The sequence below is a fragment of the Enhydra lutris genome, unplaced genomic scaffold (assembly GCF_002288905.1).
Source record: "Enhydra lutris kenyoni isolate GAN:26980312 unplaced genomic scaffold, ASM228890v2 scaffoldscaffold91, whole genome shotgun sequence".
In the NCBI taxonomy this organism is placed as follows: Eukaryota; Metazoa; Chordata; class Mammalia; order Carnivora; family Mustelidae; genus Enhydra; species Enhydra lutris.
The window spans coordinates 1,176,380-1,202,992 of NW_019154175.1; the positions used below are offsets into that span (position 1 = coordinate 1,176,380).

The following is a 26,613-nucleotide window of genomic DNA, read 5'->3' on the forward strand; positions in this document are numbered from 1 at the left end:
TTCCTATTAATGTACGGGAAGGTTTATTTTTGTATTATTATTTTTTAAATTATGAACTCCACCATTCATTCATTCATATATCCATTCACTTATTTTTGAAGTATACACCCAGCCTGGGACTTAAACTCACAACCCTAAGATCAAGAATCAAATGCTCAACTGACTGAGCCAGCCAGGCACCCCTTGGAAGGTTTATTAACATTACAAGATGGTAATACTTCCCAGAGCAATCAACAGATTCAGTGCAATCCCTATCAAAAATCCAATGATATTTTTTGCATAAATAGAGATGCCAATTCTAAAACTCATGTGTAACAAGGGACTTATAGCTAAAACAATCTTGAAAAAGAAGAGCAAACTTGGAAGGACTCACATTTCTAATTTTAAACTTAGTACAAAGCTACAGCAATCAAGACAGTGTGGTACTGGCAGAAGACAGACATATAGATCAGCAGAATATAAATGAGAATTCAGAAATAAAAATTTACTTTTGTGGTAAATTTTTTTTTGAAGAACACCAACACAATTAAATGGAAAAAGAATAATCTTTGCAACAAATGGTATTGGGAAACCTGGATATCTCAGAGGCAAAAGAATTAGAACTCCTACCTTACGTCATTTAACATAATGAACTAAAAATGGATCATAGACCAAAATTTAAAACCTAAAACTATAAAATCCTTAAAAGAAAACATAGAAGTAAATCTTTGTGACCTTGGATTATGCAATGGTTTCATAGATATGGCACTAAAAGCACATACAACAAAAGGACAAATAAATTGGACTTCCTGAAAATTAAAAACTTTTGCTTCACTGGATATCATCAAGAAAGTAAAAGGACAGCACAGAGAATGGGAGAAAATATTTTCAAATCATTTTTCTGATAAATGGCTTGTTTCTTTTTGCTTCACTGGATATCATCAAGAAAGTAAAAGGACAGCACAGAGAATGGGAGAAAATATTTTCAAATCATTTTTCTGATAAATGGCTTGTTTCTTAGGATATATAAAGAATTCTTCCATCTCAATAATGAAGAGACAAATAAGCCAATTTAAAAATGGACAAAGGATTTTAATGAAATTTCTCCAAAGAAGAGGTACAAATGGCCAATAAGCACACTGAAAGCAACAAAACATTTTTTGAAAGAAATTAAAGACAACCTAAATAAATGAAAAGCCTTTTCCTATTAATGTACGGGAAGGTTTATTTTTGTATTATTATTTTTTAAATTATGAACTCCACCATTCATTCATTCATATATCCATTCACTTATTTTTGAAGTATACACCCAGCCTGGGACTTAAACTCACAACCCTAAGATCAAGAATCAAATGCTCAACTGACTGAGCCAGCCAGGCACCCCTTGGAAGGTTTATTAACATTACAAGATGGTAATACTTCCCAGAGCAATCAACAGATTCAGTGCAATCCCTATCAAAAATCCAATGATATTTTTTGCATAAATAGAGATGCCAATTCTAAAACTCATGTGTAACAAGGGACTTATAGCTAAAACAATCTTGAAAAAGAAGAGCAAACTTGGAAGGACTCACATTTCTAATTTTAAACTTAGTACAAAGCTACAGCAATCAAGACAGTGTGGTACTGGCAGAAGACAGACATATAGATCAGCAGAATATAAATGAGAATTCAGAAATAAAAATTTACTTTTGTGGTAAATTTTTTTTTGAAGAACACCAACACAATTAAATGGAAAAAGAATAATCTTTGCAACAAATGGTATTGGGAAACCTGGATATCTCAGAGGCAAAAGAATTAGAACTCCTACCTTACGTCATTTAACATAATGAACTAAAAATGGATCATAGACCAAAATTTAAAACCTAAAACTATAAAATCCTTAAAAGAAAACATAGAAGTAAATCTTTGTGACCTTGGATTATGCAATGGTTTCATAGATATGGCACTAAAAGCACATACAACAAAAGGACAAATAAATTGGACTTCCTGAAAATTAAAAACTTTTGCTTCACTGGATATCATCAAGAAAGTAAAAGGACAGCACAGAGAATGGGAGAAAATATTTTCAAATCATTTTTCTGATAAATGGCTTGTTTCTCCAGGATATATAAAGAATTCTTCCATCTCAATAATGAAGAGACGAATAAGCCAATTTAAAAATGGACAAAGGATTTTAATGAAATTTCTCCAAAGAAGAGGTACAAATGGCCAATAAGCACATGAAAAGATGCTCAACATCATCAGTAACTAGGGACATAAAAACCAAAACCACAGTGAGATACTGCTTTACACCTACTAGGATGGCCTATATATATATATATATATATATATATATATAAAATACATATCAATACATATATAAATATATGTATCTATACATATATATAAATATATGTATCTATACATATATATAGTATATATGTATATGTGTGTGTGTATACACACACACACACTTACTACATACATAGCAAGAAGTGTTAAAGAGAGGATTCTGGAGAAATTGGAACTCTCACACATTGTTGGTGGGATAGTAGAACAGTGCAGCCACTTTGAAAAACTGGCAGTTTCTTAAAAATGTTAAGCATAGAACTGCCAGCAATTCCAGAACTAGGTATATACTCAAGAGAAATGAAAATGTATGTTCACACAACAATTTATACACCAATGTTCACTGCACCATTATTCATAACAGTCAAGAATGCAAACAGCTCAGATGTCTATCGACTGATGAATGGATAAACAAAATGGTGTCTATTCATAAAATGGAGTAACATTATTAACCCTAAAAAAGTAAGAAGTGTGGATACATGCTGAAACATCAAACATGTTTTCAAAAAACTTTGAAAACATCTCGTTAAAGTGAGAAAAGCCAGACACAAGAGACCATATATTATATGATTCTATTCATATAAAATGTCCAGAAAAGGCAAAACCCCATAAAGACAGAAGGCAGATTAGTGGTTGCAAAGGGCTGTGATTTTTAATGGATATAGAGTTTTTTTCTAGCTCTTAAGAATGGTTTGGAATTAGATAGTGATGATGTTACACATCTCTGAATATTCTAAACACATAAAGTGTATATGTAAATGAATAATCTGAAAATAAAATTAAGAATTCTATTCACAATAGCATCAGGAAGAATAAAATTCTTAGGAATAAATATAACAAAAGAAGTGCAAGACTTACACACTGAAAGCAGCAAAACATTTTCTGAAAGAAATTAAAGACAACCTAAATAAATGAAAAGTCTTTACAAGGGGAATTTCTTGGTATATGAATTATATTTCAATACAGTTGTTATGAAAAATTATTTAAGGGCTCCATATATCAGCATGAAATAATTTTAGAAAGAGCCTCAAAGAAATTGAATCTAGTGGTTTTCAAAAATCTAACAGTACCCTTTGAAAAAAATAAAATCTTACTCCAAGTTCAAACATGCGAAACAGATACGTGTAGTATTATATTGGAATGCACTTATTATCTAGCTCTAATTTACAACAGGCCATTTGGATTAAAACAAAATTTGACAGTAATGTGGGCCACAGTGCAGTCATGGATTAGGTTGGCACCCAGTGTTTGTGTTTCATTTTATGTACAATAATAATAAAGTCCACATAAATTGTGAATTACTGTGCCTTGCAATTTCAGAATATTAATTCATTAAACTGACCAAGAAAATGGAAAGATAAAGTTGTGGAAAATTAAAGAAACTTCTCAAGTTCTGTCACTAATGGTATCTTTAAGAATGATTACCCTAAATTTGCACAGATCATTAAAACTACCTGATAACTAGGTCATAACAAAAGCACTGACTATTATTGACTGTAATACATCAACTTAGTAAAATTGTTATGGGTAGACATGGATTGGACCAAATTAAGCAATATATCAATACCAAGCTCTAATATTCCTAAGCAAGGACAGAATTACAAGAATTTCAAATAGAGAGAGATACAGCAGCTTTATTAGTGGAATCTATAGGGAAGAAAAAGCACATAGTGTGGGTTAACATGTTAATAATGTCCACTGGATTAAAACTGAGTAGGTAACACATATTTGCACTGATTTTTAGAATCTCAAATTATATTCTCATTTTAAAAGGAAATTTGTTTTTAAGATATTTATTTATTTTAAAGAGGGAGAGAAAGCATGCGCATGTGCACACATGAGCAGGGGGAGGGGCAGAGGGAGAGGGAGAGGATGAAGCAGACTCTCCACTGAGCACAGAGCCCCATGTTGGGCTCGATCTCAGGACCCTGAGATCATGACCTGAGTCAAAACCAAAAGTTGGATGCTCAACTGACTGAGCCACCAAGGTGGCCTCACTTTCATAAAGAAATCTGAAGCAAATGTTTCCAGAATCCAAAAAGTGTTTCTATAGAATATGGTTCAAATCCACCTATTTACCTAATTATGCTTATCTGAAGGATTGGAAAAGTCAGGCTAAATATTTAATATCCCAAACTTCTATATCCAGTTATCCTACAGAAAACAAATTCACGCTCAGGATTCTGAACTCAGGATTCTTAGTACGATTGTCACCTCTTACTACCAAGTCTAAATTCTCCATTCTGGTTTTCAAGAGTCTCTGTATCTGCCTTTATTCTAGTAATTTTTTCCTCCACAATTTTTAAATTTTAATATTTTTTTGAAGATTTTTATTTACTTGACAGAGAGAGAGAGAGAGACAGTGAGAGAGGAGTGGAAGAGGGAAGAAGCAGGCTTCCCCTGGAGCAGGGAGTCTGATGCGCGGCTCAATCCCAGGACCCTGAGATCATGACCTGAGCCAAAGACAGATGCTTAATGACGGAGCCATCCAGGTGCCCCATCTCCTCCACAATTTGTAAGAGTAGTGAGGTCCCAACAATTCTACTGGAGAAGATGAAGAGCAATTGTTGGACGAGCACTGGTGAGATGGGGACGGAGACGTTGGTAGGGGGGCACCAAGAGCTCATCAAGAAAGCAAACACAGCGGCTGCAGGCTGTGTCCTGTGCATTTCCCTCTCAAATGTGGGGTCCACAGCCTCCTCCTCAGAGTTCCTGTTATTTGAGATGGCTTTCAGTGGGGGCTGGTAAAAATCATGGAAAAGGATAAAGTCGTCTCAAGCCTGCCCATAACATTGACACAAATTTTATTTATTTTTGAAGGTTTATTTATTTTAAAGAAAAAGAGAGCACACACGAGCTTAGGGAGAGGAGGGGCTGAGGGGGAGAGAGAATCCCAAGTGAACTCCCTGCTGAGCACGGAGCCTGATGCAGGGCACGGGACCGAGATCACACCCGAGCCAAAACCAAGAGTCCCACACTCAACCGACTGAGCCACTCGGCGCCTCAACACAAATTTATTTTTATACAATTCTGAAGTAGTTCCGGAATTCCTGAAGCACTTGTGTACATGTCTCATCTGAAGCTCCTCCCCTCTGACTGCGCCATTCTTTCCCCCTTGTCTTCAAGCAGCAAAAGTCTAGTAAGGCCTGCTTGTTTGCTGAAGATTTTCCCCAGGCTCACAGACTGCCCTTTCACCCCAACCTCTGACTTCCAGTGCATTCAGTTTCTACAGGAATGACCCCTGGGCACTAAGTATTTGACTTTTTTTTCATCCCTACTGATTTCTTCCTTCCGGTCTCATTACTTCTTGGGACTTAGCATCATCGGAGGCTGTGGTTAGGTCTTCACCAAAACTAGGAAGTAAAAATTCCAGGAGCTTAATTAAGTATAAGCTGAGATCCATGTGATCTGATCACTCAGCTACTCTCACAATGTCGCTGTGACTGGACCTCCAGAATCCTGACACCATATTTTCATCAGCCCCTTTCTGTCCTCACTTCCTCCTCCATTAACTTTACAGCCCAAGATTCATTTCAATCATTCTCTTGCCTTAAACTTCCTTGTTTATCTACCTGTTCAACATACTTGACTAGATAGCAAAATGCTAACCTTGGATGACCTTGACAACTCCTTCATTGTACTGGGGAGATGATCACTCAATGGAGTGGACTGTAACCTTGTCTGGGCCAGCATCTGGTTATATATATAATCTTGTTATGTTTCTCTAATAAATTTATTTCCCCATTTTCTCAATGATTATAAATCTTCTGTTCTAAAATCACCTGACATTTCTTTTCTCCTTATTTTTGCCATACACACACACAAACGAACACACACACACACACACACACACACACACACTCACACCCTGTATAATCTACCTTAATTTTCTTCCGAAAGAGCTACAAATGTTCTTATACCTAAATCCTCTGCTTCTTTCTCACCATTGTTGTACGACAGAGTATCTCTATTTCAGACCAATTTCTCCATGTCTGGAATCTATGTCCTCAAACTTTCTTAAAAAAATACTGCATGTCTTTCTATTTCTCTCATATCCTAAATATCTCTCTCTACTGGATTCTTCTCATCCATATTTAAACATGCTTAAGTCTCCCTCATATTTAAAAAAAAAATTTTTTTTAGATCTCAAACCTTCTTCCAGATACTCTATTCTCTTTCCCCCTTTCTCTTCTATCTTTTCCCTACTCGGTGTCAGACGTGGTTACAGAGTTTGACTACATTAGCATCATATACTCAGTTCCCACTCATTCCTGAACTCATTATGCTCCCACTGCTCCACCAACACGAGTCTCATGAAGATCAATTAGTGAGACCTTCATGTTCAATCTAACCGAGGTGAGCGTCATCTTAGTTAACCATGTAGTCACATTCAATACAGCTAATTACTTTCTGTTTGAGACCCAATCCTGGCTTCTGTGATACCTCCCTCCCTCCATTTTCTTTTCTTTCTCCCTCCCTTCCTTTCTTCCTTCTTCTCTTTCTCTCTTTTCTTCCTTTCTCTCTCTCTCTTCCTCCCTCCCTTCCTTTTTTGCTATTCTTCTTTCTAGTTGTGACAGGACAGCTAATTGTCTATAAAAGTCTATTTTCCACTTCCTTCTGGTGCAAGGCTTCCACGCTTTCAGCTTCTTTTGGAGTCAGGTATGGACCCATGACTGAAAATGGAATGTAAGCAGAAAAGACACAGGCCTGAACCTTAAGACATTGGGCAAGCCTCCTTTCTGTTCTCCTTTGCTCTTTCTCATCACTCGGAACCTGGAAGCAATGGAAATCCAGCTTTGAACAACTGCACGAACAATGCCTTACAGGAAAAGTTGGTAAAGTACAGCTTGTGGGCCAGAGCTGGTCTGTGGCCTGTTTTTCTATGGTTTGGAAGCTAAGGATAGACTTCACATTTTTTAAAGTTGTTAAAAAAAAAAAAGATGAGGAGGAGTAATATGACAGAGATCCTATGTCACTGGCTAAGCCTAAAATATTTACTTTTTAGCCCTTTACAGAAAGAAATTGCTGAGCTCTGTGCTAGGGGATAGGTGTTGCAGAGCAACACCAAGAAACGAAAGTGGACTCCCAGATGCGCATGTGGAGCGGAGGCTCCCCCTCTGATCTCACTGGCAGGTGGCCATCTGGGTCTGTCTGCACAGCCCCTGTGCACCTGGGGGTGGGGGAAGCGATGCAGACTATTGATGCAAATGTTGCCACCATGTCAAGGATAATCAAGTCCTCCACTGACAGCACCCATTACACTGTGGCGGGTAATTTGTCAGCTAGAAGTAGGTCAAATTCTCAGCCCCTTCACGGTTAACAGGAAACTTCTGTTTTAAGTATCTTTCTTTGAAATAACATACAGTTTTTTAGGGGTGCTTGGGTGGCTCAGTTGGTTAAGTGTCTGCCTTCAGCTCAGGTCACGATCTCAGGGTCCTGGGAATGAGTCCCGCATTGGGCTCCCTGCTCATCAAGGAGTCTAGTTCTCCCTCTCGCATTCCCCCTGCTTGTGCTCCATCTCTCGCTGTGTCTCTCTCTGTCAAACAAATGAATAAAATCTTTAAAAATAAATAAATAAAATTAACCGAGGAAGTGAAAGATCTCTAATCTAAAAACTACACAACATGGATGTAAGAAATCAAAGACAAAAAAATGGAAATGTATCTTGTATTGAATGGGAATAATGTTATATGAGTAACATGTATATGAATAATATGAATGGGAAGAATGTTACTATTAGAATGTTGAATTAGAATGTTATTATTAGAATATTGATACTACCAAAAGCCATTTATGGATTCAATGCAATCCTATCGAGATTCCAATGGCATTTTAAACAGTCCTAAAATTTATATGGAACTATAAACCATAAAATTTATATGGAACCATAAACACTCCTAAAATTTATATGGAACCATAAAACCATAAAACCCCAAATAGCCAAAGAAATCCTGAGAAAAACAGAAGCCTTCACACTTCCTGATTTCAAGCTATACTATAAAGCTATAATCATTAAAACAGTATGGTAGTGGCATAAAAACAAACAGACCAGAGGAACAGAACTGAAAACCCAGAAATAGACCCAAACATCTATAATTAGCTAATATTTGATGAGGGAGCCAAGAATACTCAATGAAGGAAAGGCAGTCTCTTTAATAAATGGTTACGGGAAAACTGGATACAGACATACCTCATATACACATGTATCTGTGTAATCTCACACAAAGAGCCTAAAAACATTGAATTCATGGAAACAGGACAGTAGGATGGTGGTTGCCAGGGATGGAGGGGTGTAGGAAATGATGAAATGTTGGTCAAAGAGTATACAAACTTTCAGTTATAAAATGAATGCGTTTCAGGGACCTGAGGCACAGCATGGTGACTACAGCTTATGGTATACTTGAAAGCTGCTGGAGGAGTAGAGCTGTAATGATCTCACCATAGCACCAACAAGACTGCAGGTACATGAAGTTAAAAAAAAGTGCTAACTACTGTGGTAAGCATTTTGCACTATTTGCATGTGTATATCATATCATCACGATGTATGTCTTACACTTACATGTTATGCCAATTACATCCCAACAACTCTGGGAAAAAAAAGACAAAAATCTCAGCAACAGGTAACAGGCATAGTTAGATCTGTAACAGAGAATAAGATTCAAGCCAGCTAACAAGAATCCAAGAGAGAGGCCAGGAAATTGCTGGTACCATGGATAGTTCCATGACTCAACCGGTTTCTCGGTCTCTAATCTCAGAAGGTCAGAGATTATACCTAGTTGCAATACTCTGATTTTTATACCTGGTGGCCATTTTACAGACACTGGGAAAAGATAAACATCTCAATCATTTGTGACATACAGAATGGCCATATGTGATGTATTACTGGCCAATGTAAGTTAGTTGCTAACACCATCATTATCACTAAGGGACTGTCAAGTGATCATTTATTTACAAAAATCTTTCATATCCAAGCAAGATGAGGAGGGCTTCATCATGGACGAATGGCATGTCAGCCTGGACAAGATGAAGACTGCGTACCTGCAGAACATAACGAAGCAGTGAGAGGGATCCTGGCTGGGCAGCCTGGTGGGGGCTACCAGATCCAGCACAGAAAGAAGAGGCCATTTGGCCTAGGCTGGGCTGTAAGAGTGCTCCTCCCCACACAGGTAATGAGGACATCCTGCTGAAGCACTGAAGGGTAACACAGAATGGACTCTCGGAGCCTCAGCAGGATGAGGGCATCCATGCAGAGACATGAGTCAGTCTGAGATATTAGATCCTAAATAGGGCGAGGAGGCTACTTTCACAGAAAGGTGGTCCAGTATGGGGTGTCTAGCCCTAGCAGAGTAAGCCAGGTGTCCCAGAATCAGGGGTGGGGTTGGGCAGACTGGGTGTCAGAGGTCAAGCACAGTGACGACTTCTAACCAGGAGGAGCAAATAGACACAAGGATTTGGAGTCTGGGATAAGAGTATGAGAATGGAGCAGCAGATGTCTGCAGTAGAAGCCAAGTGACATACAAAGGGACTGATCAAATAGGTCTATGCATTGAGGAAGGGAGCCAGGCTTCTCACGGTCAAAGAAGGTGGTTACAGATCAGAATGAACCGTGGGATGTGGATTGGAACTGGTGATCCCAGTATGAACACATGGCTTTCGAAAAACAGAGATGTAAATATGTACATATATGAATACATATATACATACTAATAGAGTAATAATACTCAAAAAGAGAATAGAGTATTTCATATATCTTGCCTCGATGAGAAAGTGGTGTAGACCATGAAAGCTATTTTGCTTTGGTTTATATGGTACTAATGTAAAATGAGAACTTCAAAAATTTACATTTCTTTCATATTTTATAACAAGTTCTACTTCTGTATTAGCACAACTATCCATGTCAAAAGGAGAATTAAAAAAAATCATCTGTGTATAATGTTAACAGGGACAAAATGGATTGTGGAAGTAATGAACTGCGGCTTCTCATCAACAGGAAACCAAATTAAACCACTCTATTCTTATGGAAAAAACAGGTAAAAGGTAAAGTAGAAGTGGCAATGGCAGCAGTAGGGGAGTGATGAGACCTATGATCACATGAGTACAACTAACAGTTACTGAGTGCGCACTAAGTCCCAGGTACTGTGTAACTGCTTTATACAAACTAAAATCTTAGAGATACCAGCACCACAGCATTAGTAAATGATGATTTCGGTTTAAATTTATGAACACCTTCATGTTTCAAATTTCCTCTCTTAAACTTTAAAATGGTAGTAACGATTCTCTTATGCCACAAAACAGACTATCTGAAGATTGGTTCTGATTCTAATGCTGAATGTTACAAATAATTCAGTGACACATGAAACAGCAAGGTATGATTTATATGTTCATTATAATGTGAATATAGAAGGATCTTTCCGAGAGTCTTTAATGCAACTTCACAGTGAATTCTCCAGTTACCTGAGTTATTTCACACGATGTTATTACTGTTTTTTGTTCATATCCTCACAGAGCATTCAAAGCAGTTCCTAGGAAATGAAATGTTAAGAGCTATAGAAATAGCAGTGTTTTTTATTTCACTTTATCATGAAGCGTACCATTTTTTCATACTATTTCCATTTTACAGTGTGATTTCAGGATGGTCTAGGTGGGACTGCATTATAAAGATGGCCTTGAGGGCTGTTAATAGGCCACATGGCATATTTTCCCAAATTCATGTTCCTAAAAGACCAGTGAGGCCCAGGAAGTGTTGAATTTGCCTATTTCTGAAAATTTACTTCTAATGTCTTCCATGCCATGACAAACTTTAAATAAAACTGAATTCAAAGACAATCTAATCTATAATATTCTAAGGTTACATATAATGAATGTTTTTTTGTAAAATAATTTTTCTTACGGCCGTAATGACTTTAATCCCCTTTAAGACATTTTCCATCTTTTTCTGTTCTGAAAATATGTCAAACTTCTAATGAATCAAGGGGATCAATAATTTTATTATTTTATAATAGATCTGAAATATAAAGTTTTGAAAAAAGCCAAAGGCAATGAAAGTTTACACTTATAGTGTGTATAACCATTTCTTCCTATTCAGGCTTATTTCAAAATAGCTTATAAAAATACAATTACAAGTATTTTCAATAAAACCATGTGTATTAAATGTAATAAATGTGAATTTTATTTATTAAATTTTAATTACATTAAAATTCACATTTGTTAAATGTGAATTTTAATAGTTTAATTGGTTGCAATTTGAGCAGATAGTTTTGGAGAAGTATTTTATGCTATTAATAAGTCTTACAGTAGAGTTTTCTTAATGATATGGTTAGTTTCTTGTTAAATCTTATCAGATGTTTCAAAACTTGGCAAGGACTCATTTTAGTCCTACATCTACCCAGGAACTAACAGGAAAGAGTAAGATGTGGACAGAAGATAGATTCTATAGGGCAATGATAATACTATTCAGGTACTAGTGTCTCCTGTAGAGCTTTAAAAGCTTTTTAAAGATATGAAGAACCTGGCCCTATTCCTTTAATATTTTGATTCAAGAAATGGGAACCTATTCACCTTTATTTTTTTAAATATTTTATTTATTTATTTGACAGAGAGAGATCACAAGTAGGCAGAGAGGCAGACAGAGAGAGAGAGAGAGAGGAGAAAGCAGGCTCCCTGCCAAGCAGAAAGCCCGATGCGGGACTCGATCCCAGGACCCTGAGATCATGACCTGAGCCGAAGGCAGGGCTTATTAACCCACTGAGCCACCCAGGCGCCCTCACCTTTATTTTAAAAAGTCCCCAAGTCATACTAATGTAATCAGGATTGAGAATCATAATTTTCAGAATTTAGCTCATAGCCAATTAAGCATATCACTGTTTAACATAGAACTCAAGATTCCTAAAACAGTACACAGAAAAGTATGCCTAATTCTAAGGTATTATCACATTGATTAAAAAAGAATTTCATCCATGGTATGTCCAATCACTAAAGTTTTAGTGAATTTTATTTTATTTGGGGCAGGGGGAAGGCAGATGGAGAGGGAGAGAAAATCTTTATCAGGCTCCCAACACAGGGCTCAATCTCATAACCCTGAGATCGTGACCTGAGCTGAAATCCAGAGTCAGATGCTTGACCAACTGAGCCATTCAGGCGCCCCTTGTGAATTTTATTTTTAAGAAATTTAAATAAACTTTATATTGGACATTAGTTATCTCCCTAGTATCCATTCATCACTTCCTTCTAACAGTGAATGTTCTACTCCTTTCCATTTGTTACCTAATATAATATGGGAGGTGGTCCACTGCCCAACTCTAGGGCTTAAGCTAAACAGTACAGCCCACCCCTGTGATTGGTTCTGGGATGGGCAGGTAACCTAGTGAGACACAAGAAGTTTCAAGAGGGCAATGATGTGAAACATGATTATGATATTAAAGGGTGTGAGGGGATTGGGCAGGGGCGGTGGAAAGGGTAGAAAGAGAGAGAAACCAGGACTTTGGTGGTACTATTTGAGTCACTGGATCAAGCTAAGCCTGAAGACAGACCTACTCTCTGCATGGTCTGTGACCACTCAAGCCATTTTGAAATAGTCTGCATTCACTTGAAACTGATGGCATCTTAACAGAAGCAAGTATTTACTCAACATAATCTCTGGTTCTTCTTAGGTACTTTCAGTTAATTAAATGAGGGTGTGGAGTTTTCTAAAAAGGAAACTTCTCCTCATATTTTTACTATAACTTCACAGACCCTTTTTCGTAATTCTACTCCCCTGAGTTATTTTTTTTTTTTTTTGAATGCCCAAAGAACTGCTAGATATTTGAAAAGGAAACCAAAGACAATAAAAGATGAAACGATCTCATGAAATACAGAAAAGAGACAAAAGTATAACTTCTGAACTCACCCCAAAGCATATCCCTCAACTCACTTGTATCCACAATGTTTTTTGGAAAACATTTTCTATACCAGTGGCCTTGAAATTTTAGTGTATTTAATGACCTCTTGGGAAAATTGTTCTAAAGAAAGATTATGAGGCTGCTTCCTAGTGATTCTGATTCGGTAGATGTGGTTCAAGGGATCTAGTGTTGAGCCCGGAGAATAGTCTACATTTATAAATCTCCTTAAAATAATTAATGGTCATAAGCAGGACCTGATAATCAGATTTTATTTTATTTTTTATTTTTTTAAAGATTTTATTTATTTATTTGACAGACAGAGATCATAGGTAGGCAGAGAGAGAAGAAGGGAAGCAGGCTCCCTGCTGAGCAGAAAGCCCTAGTCAGGGCTCAATCCCAGGACCCTGGGATCACAACTTGAGCCGAAGGCAGAGGCCTGAACCCACTGAGCCACCCAGGCACCCCTGATAATCAGATTTTTAAAATGAAATATTATTTACTTGGAAAGAAGGGAGAGATTTAAAGGCAAAATCATTCATTTTATGAATATTCTCCCGGAAAGGTAAGTTTAGGTTAGACACATAAATGTGAACTCATGAACATGTAAGGTTGAAGTCTGCTACCAAAATTCTTGGTTGTAAGCCACAGTGAACACTCTTGGTTACATACTCAACAGCACTCCCAAACTGTGTAATTTACAAAAGCCTTTTCTTCTATGATTGTTCTTCTTCTTCTTCTTTTTTTTTTTAGAATATTCGGTCTTTTTGAAATGTATATAACAGGTTATCATATCTTCTTGAAAATACTAATCAGGATTAGTTTTTACTTTTCTTCCCATCTCTGCAATATGTACTCTTGCAGGAGGGTAATTTTTTTTTTTTAATATTTGTTTATCCTGGGTTTTTTTTCCTGTTGGAGGTTTTCCCTTAGGGTCTCCTGACCTATGCTTGCCTGCTCCTATTTAAAAATGCATCACTAAAAAGCTGATCAAAAACTCCGTACGTTTAAACACAGTTTGCTCGCCGATTGGCATTCATGTGATTAGATGGGGACCAGGCAATTTCCTTGGGGAACTCCTAAACATCACTATGAGGTTAGGGTCTTAGCTTGGAATCCTTGAGTTTTTCCAGAGAAGCAACCTATGATAGTTACTGCCCAGATACAGTCACAAGCCTGACTCTGTTCTTCAGGCCAGAAGGGAATTTACAGACTTACAGTGACTCTCATCTTTAGCTACCAGACTCACGCCATCCTCTGTTGTCCCCAGAAGTGTGTTTGGTTCTGTGGATCACAGCAGTTCCTGCCTTCTGTGAGCCCTTCCCCACTCTCCTCTGCTCTGCTGAAGCAGTAGCCACCCTCCACCCACACTGCCTTCCAGAGCCTCAGCTCTCACAGCTGCTGATGCCCTCTTTGAGCTCGTGGGTACAAATGTCAATGTGTGTGTATTTATTTCTTTAACCAAAGTACTATCATTGGAGTTTACAGGAAGAAGAAGAAATAAACATATGTGGTTAATCCACTATCTTTAGGAATAAACAAACCATTTAATATGTACTAAGACTTGCCATATATTTAAGCTTTTTTTAGTTCAATAATATTTTTTAAAGATTTATTTGTTTGAGAGAGGAGGGAGAGCACGTGTGCACGTGTGCGCACCCGTGCGAGCAGGAGGGAGGGGCAGAAGCAGACTCCCCACATTGGACTGGATCCCACAATACTGAGATCATGACCTGAGCTGATATCAAGATTCCAATGCTCAACCGACTGAGCTACCCAGGTGCCCCAAGTTCAATAGGATTTTCATAAATTAAGAAACTGGAATCAAAAATAGTGATAACTGGGGTATTTGGGTGGCTCAGTTGGTTGAGCGACTCCCTTTGGCTCAGGTCATGATCCTGGAGCATCCGGATCAAGTCCCACATCGGGCTCCCTGCTCAGCAAGGGGTCTGCTTCTCCCTCTGACCTTCCCTTCTCATGCTTTCTCTCTCATTCTCTCTCTCAAATAAATAAAATCTTTTTTAAAAAATTGTGATAACTGGACAAGTATTTAGGAAAGACTTTACAAATTTATTACTTAAATAAGACTTAAAAGAGAATGTTTGTCCCAAGAGAGCAAATTTTTATACTTAAAAGCAGAACTTGACTTATAAGCTACTGATATGCAATTATAACTGTAAATCTACAGATAATATTGACACCTTAGCAATTCTTTGTATGAAATATTGTTCACTATTATTCACTGCCCCTCGCTTCTATTTTTAAAAAAAGTGTTCTCAAAAAAGAGAGAGAGAAAGAGACCATGCAGTGAAGACCATTTTCAGCCTCTTAAAACAAATGAGCCCTTGAGCACTTTACAGAAAGTTTGCCGACCGCTGCTTTAGACACTGAAATGTCAGTGGAGGTGGCATGTGTTAATTTGGGGCAGAAACCTGAAGGAACAGGGATTCATTTGCTACATCCTCTGACGACCAGCAACGTTTCAGAAAGAACCTCCTCCAGCCATCTGGATCCCAGAGTGACGCCAGCACAGAACAGAGCCCCAGCCGGGCTCCGGCAGACACACAGCACAATGAAAAAGGAACCTCTGATGTTTACGAGCCATTACAGCTTTCAAGGCAGGCCAACTCAGAGTAACCCAGTAGCAACTGCTGGTGATATTTCACTAACGACATACAAGTCCCCCCACGTGACTGAAAACAATAAAACTGCACCGACTGAAAGAATATTTATAATTCAGACTTTTAAATAATCACTCAAAATATATTTCGAAAAAGTTGTATCTTAAAAACATTCAAGGGCTGAGTTATATTTAGTTCCCAAAAAAGTTCTTTTACTAGGTATTTGTATGGTTAAACACTTTTTATACCATTGGATTAAAGGACTTTTACTTTGGGGTGCCTGGGTGGTGAAGTGTCCTACTTGATTTTGGCTCGGGTCATGATCTCAGGGTCCTGAGCTGGAGCCCTGCCTTGGCTCCGCACTGAGTGTGGAGCCTGTTTGAGATTCTCTGCCCCCAAGCTTATGCACGTGCTCCCTCTTAAAAAAAAAAAATAAATAAAAAGGACTTTTACTTTCCTCTTTTCCAGACTGCTAATGTTCCTTCTTATTTTGAAATTTGAAAAACACACTGCAATAATTTTTTCTTACGGACTGGCACCTAATGAAGATTGCTACTGAATTAAAACAGTAAATTTATCCGCACATGAATAAGACCAAACAAACCAAATTAGTTAACAGTGTCAAGTTCCTATATGCTAGATGATGTTTTAAATTCTTTACGTGGATTATCTCCTTTAATTCTCACAAACATTTTCTGAGGCAGCTTTACTGTTACTATCCCCGTTTATGAATGAATACATGAGGTCTAGAGTGGCTGAGTATTCCCCCAAGAACACAAGTCAGGAAGAAGTGGGAAACCAAGATGTGACTGCACAGCCTCCATGCTCCCAACCTCCCACCCAAAGGCAAACAGAAACTTGGCCATGAATGCCTAAAAATTCTGACCTTAAAACTGTAGATTTCTATTATCTGGTAATTCTTTAATCTTTTATGACAAATCACAAATGAGTCACTATAAAGAAACATTTTTTATAATGTGATTACAGCGCAAGGGACAATGCCAGCTTTCATTTCAAAGTAAAATATATCCCACCACCAAATTAAGTTAATATGAAAAAAGTACTTATAATAATACATGCTATTTTCCATGAACCAGATCTTATTCCTTGAAAAATGAACCAAATTAAAGTTTAAATAGTTCACTTTATTTTTAATTGCAGAATAAGGAAATATTAGGAGATACAGAATTTTGATTATATAAATTATATACATTGATGACACAACATGAGATAATTCAAAAACTGTGTGTACCAACCTTATTCAGTTTTCACTTCCTGTCAACTCTATCAGCTTTTACTGCCAGAAAAAATGTGAGCAGTACTATTCTGGTCATCGTTGCCCAAAGTGACAGACTACGAAAAGACCACTGTAAACGGGTAAGATATAGCCTATACAAAAAATTGTAGATCTAAGACTAGATAAAGGAATGATAAGACATTTTTTTTTTTAAGACAAGAGAGTGCCTTTTTTTAAAGAGTGAGTGAGCAAGCGTGAATGGGAGGGGCAGAGGGAGAAGCAAACTCCCCACTGCATGGAGACCAAGGTGGGACTTGATCTCATGACCCTGAGATCACAACTGGAGCTGAAATCAAGAGTCGGGCGCTCAACTGATGGAGCCACCCAGGCACCATGAGTGTATCTTTAAAAAACAGTAAATAATGGCAGAATGATTCAAATTAAGGATAATCCATTTCATTTCAAGTTAACAACTAATATTTCTAGTCTACAGAGTTTTCATGTAGCTCACTCATTTACTCATCCTAACCTTGTGAAGCAGTCAGGTCACATACTCCCGTCATATCCCCGGCGCTAACATGTATGTACACTAGGGAGAATTAGATTTTTCTCAAGAGTATCTCTGCATGCTCAACACTTAGAAATATGCAGTTCACTTAAACAGGAGCTTTCAGTAATGAGTAAGCATACGCGGCATGTGCAGGACGACCATGCTCATTTTTAGTGATAGAAATCACTTAAAAAGGGGTGCCTGGGTGGCTCAGTGGGTTAAGCCGCTGCCTTCGGCTCAGGTCATGATCTCAGAGTCCTGGGATCGAGCCCCATATCGGGCTTTCTGCTCAGCAGGGAGCCTGCTTCCTCCTCTCTCTCTGCCTGCCTCTCTGCCTGCTTGTGATCTCTCTCTGTCAAATAAATAAATAAAATCTTAAAAAAAAAAAAAAAAGAAATCACTTAAAAATATATGCCTAATAGAAACAGCATCAGGAACTGATATTCAGGCTTATCATGTACTATCATTTTTTTGGACCAGAATTATTCTTTGCTCTGAATAGAATTAAGTAAAATGTAACTGTCAAGTGGAGATTTTTTCTGGCTCCTGCTATGTAACAGGAATATGATGGGAGAAAACAACTAAGAAAAAATTAAAGGCTGCTTCTGTTGGCTATTTCTTTTGTCTGTAAGTGGTAGGTCCCGAGAACAACCTCATTCAATGTTACTGTTTGTTACTTACCAGCCTCCTACCACATAAACAATAAGCACAGTGGATACAACTCTACTTTTACTGCTCAACAACCCAGAAAAAAGGGACTTCCTCATCATAATGTACTAAAGTGCACCTTTAAAGGGAAGTACATGGAAATCTCAGCTGGCATTAATGAAGAAAGTATGTATTCAGGATGTCTACTACCTAGACCCTCCAAAAGAATTATTTTTTTTTTTAAAAGATTTATTTATTTATTTATTTATTTGTTTATTTGACAGAGATCACAAGTAGGCAGAGAGGCAGGCAGAGAGAGAGAGAGGGAAGAAGGCTCCCTGCTAAGCAGAGAGCCCGAAGTGGGTCTTGATCCCAGGACCCTGGGATCATGACCTGAGAGCCAAAGGCAGAGGCTTTAATCCACTGAGCCACCCGGGCACCCCAAAAGAATTATTTTTAAAAATAGCGGTCAATATTTATAACTTGAATGTTAAGTATCTTTCCATGATGTTTCTGTAAAGTACATTATATTACTCCTTCTTGCTAATGCACTTTAGAATGTTCTTAATTATAGAATATGCTGCCCTCTTGAACCTAAATTTATCTGTCATAATCCTCATGCCACTCTAAATTGATCAAATAGTACCGTCTTTCCATAAAGCATTTGTTAATTTCTCTCATTAGTATTACAAATAATTGAAATCAGTATCTTGGAAAAGTTAATTGCATAAAATAAAATATAGGAGAAAGGAATATGATACATGTACCTAAAGCTTATTCTTTAATTTTCTGGCTTATTTAAAAAAACAAACAAACAACTAACAAACACGAAACAAGAATGAAGTACATATTGGTCCAGTGGTTTATAGTTTAGTCTTGGATGGTTCAATGAAATGAATCCCAGTTGAATTGATGTTCTTTATTCCCTATATTCAATATACAGAACAAATAGTTTAACCACTGAGATTTCAGTTTTTCCCACTCAATTTTCCTGCATGTTCAAAATTTCTTGAGACATAGGATTTAAACTTGACTTCTTTTTAGTCTTATATAAAGTAAGAATCTGATTTAAACAAAAAGCTTCCTTTTAGGCTCTAATTTCACTTCTTTCACTGAAAGATTTACCTGTTAACAATTCTTCATGTGAGACTAGAGTTATTCCTCTCCACTGATAATATATGCTCAACTACTTTGAATAACTGTCTCTAAATAGGTCTGTAACTATTTAGTTTTATACTAAAGTGAGCCATGAATCGTGTAAGTGTTATCGTCTAGGGACCTGAATTGCACACATGCAGCTTTCTCCTTCACGTAGTAACTGCTAACAGTGATCATTAGTTTATCATGAAGTATCTACTTTAAATTGCTTTAGGATGAAGAAGTGTAATCTACATTGAGAAAATGTAAATTTCTGACAAGGTAGTATGTGAACGTAGTGAATATGAAAATAGGAGAAGCCAAGTTTTAAAAGACATTTGCTAATAATACAGACTAAAGTATGATTCTTAGAGGGACACACATTTCAATTACAGAGTATAAGCAATAATTTACCTGTCTTAAAAATAAAAGTCACAGTATAAATATCAAACTAAATTAATTCAGTCTAGTAACAAAAAAAAGATAGGCTATTTTTGAGATACAGGAAATTTTAGGAATTAAAGATTGAAAAGTGCAGGTATCTAAAAGAAGATCTTCATTTCAGTAAGTCATGAGGAAGGCTGATCACTCTACAAGACTGTGGCATTAAACTCTTGAATGGGGAATTATATGAACATATATGTCCTTTGTTGATTATTATTTAGAAGCAATACATTGTGATGTGTTCCTACTTAATTACTCTAAGATCATGATTATTGGATTCTAGGTCATAAAAGATTCCTAACAGGGCTATTTTAAGGATATTGATACTTACCTGAGTATGGATCTCAGTAAGAATTTCAGAACTATCAGGTTTACCTGAATACGTTAATACAATCAATTTAACAAGTATTCACTGAACACCTATATTCTAGGTTCTATGAAAAGTAAGCATAACTAAAACCATTTAAGTCAAACAGACTCTATTCTCAAAGTATTTAAAATCTAGAAGGAAGACATAGAACAAGTTCAATAACAAGAAAATGTATGACTAGCTGCAGAAACAAGCACCAGAGGCAATAACTGAGAAATAATATGTACCACACGCACCCACTCGCCCACCCATCCAACCAACATTCACACAGCAACAACCAGTACTCGCTACTTGGTCTACAGAGACAGATAAGATCAACTAATTTAAATTTGTATTAGAAACAGTCTAACAAATTTCTATAAAGATGAGATTTAAATTAGACTTTAAATAACATCTGAGATTTAAGTAGATTCAAATTATAATCGGGACTGACATTTTAGAACAATCTAAATGAAGGCAAATCTCTCATGACATTGGCCAGGTCTCTTGCTTTAACACCCATTCTGTTCTTCTCTGTATTTCTTCACTACCACAAACTGCCATCACACTCCTCCTTTTCTGAATTTTTTCACTATGCCTTCTGGTCCTCCTGATCTATGATAAACTCCTCCGGAACCTTAATTTCTTCTCTGAACCCCAACATCTTACTTCAACCCAAATCCAACTCTTCCCTGAGGATACATCAACCTCTGTAGACTTCTCCTGGTTACACCGTCACACCTGAAATGCCTCAGGGTCAAAAAGCACCTAGTAAGTAGCTCTAGCCTTACAACTTCAGTTTCCTCGTGATTTCTGTGTGTCTCAAGACTGAAATCGAAGTTTCGGCTGGGCTGGGCTATTCTTACCTGAAGGCTCTAGCTGAGAATCTACCTCTAAGCTCCTTCGAGATGTTAGCTGAATGCAGTGCTTTGCAGTTGTGGGACTGGAGCCCCCCATTTTCTAGCCAGTTACCCTGTGTACATTATGCTAACTAAATACTGTCTGTGCAAGGAAGGATTGCGAATGTTTGTGAGAGACAGAGTGAAGATTATTGTTAAGAAATCTGGGAGGCTGAATGAGAAATACGACTGGACTGAGGAAAGGAGGAGAGGCTGCTACAGGCAACTGTTACACACGGTAGTAATGCGGTGCCAAAAATGCAGGTGAAGAGGGTGACTGGGGTTCTCCCTGGGGAAGAGTGCCATCTGCACGCCGCTGAGCATAAGAGAAAAATTCCAGTTATAAGAAGGATACACCACGGTAGGAAGGGTAACTGCCAACACTCCAGCTGTTGAGTATGGCCTAAGAGATCACTTAAACAAGTAAACAATACACCGTATGGCTATTTCAACATTTTTCAGTCAGGGTTCTGTTTGAAATCACTGGCAGCTAAGTCTCAGTGGAACAGCAATGTCCTAAAGGAATTGGGACGACTAGAGAACAGGCTTATGGGGAAGCTTCTGAAGAACAAAACCGAAAACCATCCTGCAGGACTGGCCTGGTGAGGACATCCTGCTGCCGCCCCCATTGGACACTTACGTGCCGAGATCTTTTCTCTCCTGCAACTGCCGCTGTCTAGCACCAATACTGCTTCAGCACCTGCAGAGCTGTTTGGGAATTACTACTGACCCTGAGGACCAGATTCCTCCACCATTGGCCTCATGCAGGCATGAGGGGAGCGCAGCACCTGCTTCTCTGCTCAGTCTGCCCTGAGGTTTCCTGGAAATGAGTCAGCGTCGCAGAGCCCAGGGAGCATGGCTCCTGCTCTAGCTACCAGTCAGACTGGGAAAGAACTTTATAGCTTACCTGTAGGGGGTGGGACTAGTAGTTGGGGCTTTCTCAGACATTAGAAGATGGTTGAAGATAGGGAAGAGTAAGAAAACATAATCAATGCCTGAACAAAACACAACACATTTAGCACACAAAACTCATCTGAAATCCACCTGTTTCTGTTCTTACCTAACATCTTTCCCAATATGAATTAGGAGAATTGCAGTATCAGAGATAGATGGGACATTTGGTTTAATGCCCTCATTTTACTAATGAGAAACCTGATGCCTAAAGAGATTAGATCATTTATCCAAGGTTATAACCACAACTAGTTAGTAGAAAGAACTCATGTTTTTCAACAGGAAAGGAGACAAAAGAGAAGAACAATTAAATACAGGCATGAAATTTGAAAAGTGTGACAATGTAGAGAAAAAAATTCTCCAAAAGCAGAAGATGGATAGTTTTATTCAGATTTAAATGTTATGTCTTAGAAGCTGTTTGTCCGGCATGTTTTTTGGTGAGCACGCCTCAAATTTATTGTACTGGTTGTCAGAAACACAGAATTGATGACCATAAGCTAATACATGTAATGTACAGAAATAATTAAGTTTGACCACAGATAAAACCATATTATTTTCTATGGCTTCATTTCCTTTGTGAAATGAATATAATTAATATAGAATTGGGAACAGATAATTTGAAGTAAATAAACACAAAATACATACCTCGTGATGATATAGTCATTCTCTTCTAATTTAAATCAGGTATTTCTCTAAAAGAATGTATTTTCCACAGATTAACTAGTCATCACTCAGACCAAATCATGAGAAAGTTTAAAATCCTATTAAGAACTGCAGACTATTCAATTTTATAAAAAAAAAAAAATTATCTTTTTCCCCTCTGGAATATTGCCTGGACTTTCGTTTTTCTCTTCTCTGATAAACTGATATTATATTTATAAAAAGGACATTTCCCCAAAATGGTAATTCTGCAATTTAAAGTTATAACAAGTTATCAATAAAGGCTAAATATTGTCTTATAAACCAGCAGGGATATATCATATTTATTATCACCTTTTGGTTTTAAATATGTTTTAAAATCATCTAGCTAAAATTGGATAGTGAAAAAAAAAACAAATATTGTGAATGAGTATCCTATAAGATCAAATGTTGTCTGGTATAAATTCAGTGAGGCTCTGATTCTGGACTTGTGCTTTAAAGCTTAAAAAACTCTAAAATACACTTTCATTTAAAGACACACATCCATTCTAAAATCTCTGTATTTGTATTATAAAAATGCTCTTAATTCAATATAACACAGGGAGGAATAAATATAATTCATAATTTACACTTATAGCCTATCACAGATTTTTCTCATTATCTAAATAACTATGTGGCATAATGTATCTTCCCAGTTTAAAGTAGTTCAGCTCTCCTGTGCTCTGCAATGTCTTGTGGGAGGTTAGTTACAAATATGGAGAGACAGAGAGAGAGAGCTGTAGGTGATGAGAACCTGGAGGACAAAAAAAAAAAAGAAAAGAAAAGGGAGAACACCTCATAGACCAAACTTAAGTATTCTCCCAGAGATACGGCAAAATCTTTTTTTAAAAAGGGCGCAGAGTATAACAAGGCCAGGTCTTCTTTTGAACCTTTAAAAATAATTTCATAGGAGCTCTGGAAAGATAATCAGTCATGAGCTCGGCAGTAGTACATAGTCTAAAAAAACAAATAATTTCTGCAGTATAGTGAGTAAGATATGGGGCTAGATCTTGCTGTATCACTTAGTTTTAACCTGGAAAGAAAACAATAAATTCTGCAAGGAGTTCACTTTGATGTCATAATCAATCATCTAATAAATATTTAACAAGAACGAACATGTAATTTGTTCTGGACCTGACTCTGTGAAGGATAAAATACATAAAATGAATCACATATAATCTTCAAGGGCAACTTTTATAGAATGAGAAAAAATTATACCTACCTATCCGGGGCTTAGAAATTTTGTAAAGGTATGATTATTACATAAAAAAAACTGAAAAAGTTGTTGGGTTGATCATGGATTTTAAAAATTATGGATGTTACATACCACGACATAAATCGTATTCAGGCTATTTGATCAGATACTCACAGAATGATTGTAAGAAGGTTCCAATATCACAGGTAATGACATTTTCCCTTGAAGATTCAATTTTGTTAAATAAAAAATCTTTTCCCCCACAATCTTTTCTTTTTTCATGCGATGTACACCATACAGTCTAAACCGAACAGCATAATTTCCAATCATCTCAGATTCAACATGATTAAATTTGAATGTTTCTGTGAAGACAGGGCATGGTCCTCTCTGGATGCTGGTTTTTGCTCTCTGTTTCTTTATAGGTAGAAGAACAAGGTGTACTTGCCATGAGTTGCCACCTGTCCTGTTATATGTTGGGATATCTGTGACAGCTGTCACTGTTACCAGAAGCTTCTGTTCTTGGGAGTCATAGTCAAAAGTCACATCCAGTGTGCCATATTTAGCTTCTGGCTCAGGATCAAAAGGTTTAGGAAGCTGTGAAGATGATCCTTGAGCTGACATATCCTGAGAAAAGCAAATTTAAATGTTTTCAGTTTTTAGCTCTATTATTTAAACTAGCATGTAAATAAATACCTGACATTTCTTTAGGAAGACGATGTGGAAACTGTCTTGATTTGCTGTCAGAAAGAAAGAAATAGTAATTAACAGTCAACTACAATCAAAAGCTACTCTACAGGGCCAGGACAGTAAAAGTGGTAGCTTTAACTCAAAAACTTAGAACAAAGACAAAGAATTTAGTATCCTCCAATTTTAAGAAAGTTGGATCTATGTCTTTATGATGAGAATTGAAAATATATATTTCAATGTGTATCTCTCTTCCTTTTGTAGGAAACTACTACATTTTATTTCCAACATTAAAAACAACATAACTGCCAGCTCCATATGAGGCTGGTGAGAGAGAGAACATAAATACGAGTGTAACACCATCGAAAAATATGGTCCCATTTTCAGTTTGTTCTAAAACGTCCACATCTGTAATAGAATGTAAACAAACATATTAAGGATTGGAAATCAATGAAAATGTGAAATACGAAAGGATAAATCCAAAGGCCTCAAAAATAACTACAGCCAAACACCACTTCTCCATAACACACACACATACTTTTTACACTTTAACTTCTAATCTGAATTTAAAACTATGTATTACTTCCTAATGTCAATTACTATTGAAAATTGCTGACTACATACTTCAAAATTTCAAGAAGGGCTGAAACTATACATTTTGATTATGAGATTGAAAGAAATTATACCCATTCTACCTGGAGCTGTCTCAAATTCCTGCCAGTCTAACTCTCTGGAATGTACCACGAGTGTCAGCTAGTTACCAACAGTGCCAAACCCAGGTCTCTGACCTTTTAACTATACCACTTTGCCCCATCAAGTATCTTAATAAATCTTAAATGTCTTTAATTTTGAAACGTGGACCAATTTTACAATTTTCTGTTTCTGAACTTGTCCTTAGTGCCTATGGTAGCAGTCACTACTACTAGTCCCAGTCTTCCCTTTTTCCATTTCTGAGAAGAACCGCCTAAGTTTTAGGCAGAAAAACACTGAATGGCAAGAACCTGTATTTCAAAAACTTGCCTTATGGCAGATACGCTGATGAGACTCGGCCTTTGTCAATGGGGGAGCAAACAGAATTTATGCCTGAAACTTCCAGATCAGGTTTACATATTACTTGCCCTTCACTCTCTTAGTCTTCCCACAAGCAGATACACACGTAGGATGTGTGCCTGGACCTTGAGGACTAGCACAGTACATCAGGGGACGGCAGAGTGACAAAAACCAACAACAGGGACATCAGAACCCTGAGCCCCTGAATGGTATTGTAGAACAAAGTCACCTACTCACCCTGAATTGTCTTTAAATGAAAGACAATCTTTGGTGGTTTTTAGCCACTGTATTGGTCTCTTATTACAGCAGCTTAACACATACCTAACTGTTATACTATGAGCCTGGCCATACTTTGGGTGTGTGTGTGGGTGCTGTAGAGAACCAAAAACACTCAGGTCTTTTACATAAAATCTGACATGTCTACCTATGGTGACCTGCTTGGTACTATGTATGAAAAGAAAGATAACCAGTGAAGAACAATACTTGGGGAGAGGCAACAAACTCTTAAAGAAGAATTCAGGTTTTTTAAAATGGAATATGATGAAATCAGGGTAAACATATTCTTACTGTCAAAAAAACTGACAGCTTAGAGCAAAATGTTTTAATGTATGCCACATCATAATTGGCAATCAAAGATGATTAATTACATGGGTTTGATTTTCCAAAGAAATACTTTCTAAAATAGTATCATAATAGCTAGGATATTCAAGGAAGTAAGAAATTTCATAAGGTTCCAGAGAGGGCTAAAAGGCGGACCTTTACAGATAAAAACTATTTGTGTTCTGTAACAGGCAGCTAGAAAATAATTCTTCCTTTCAAGGAGTCTGAATTAAAGTTTTGAACCATTGCTAGCTAGCAATAAGTTGTCAATAGAATTTGTGACCTCCTTGTCAGGGAACTTTCCGGAACCCTCAGTCCTATCTCAGTTCAGTCATGTATGTGAATGAGCTCTAACATAGCTATATTCTGGATAAACCAAAGGAAAG

General features: G+C 37.1%; 1 protein-coding gene across 2 annotated transcripts in view; it reads right to left on the reverse strand.

Annotated features, from left to right (window-relative positions):
- Positions 1–26,613, reverse strand: part of LOC111162370 (synaptotagmin 14) — a 122,336-nt gene that overhangs the window by 31,278 nt on the left and 64,445 nt on the right. For both annotated transcript variants that reach the window (XM_022526746.1, XM_022526747.1), the window contains exon 4: positions 24,068–24,517. In XM_022526746.1, coding sequence (XP_022382454.1) covers positions 24,068–24,517 — 450 coding nt within the window. The remainder of the gene's footprint in view (positions 1–24,067; positions 24,518–26,613) is intronic.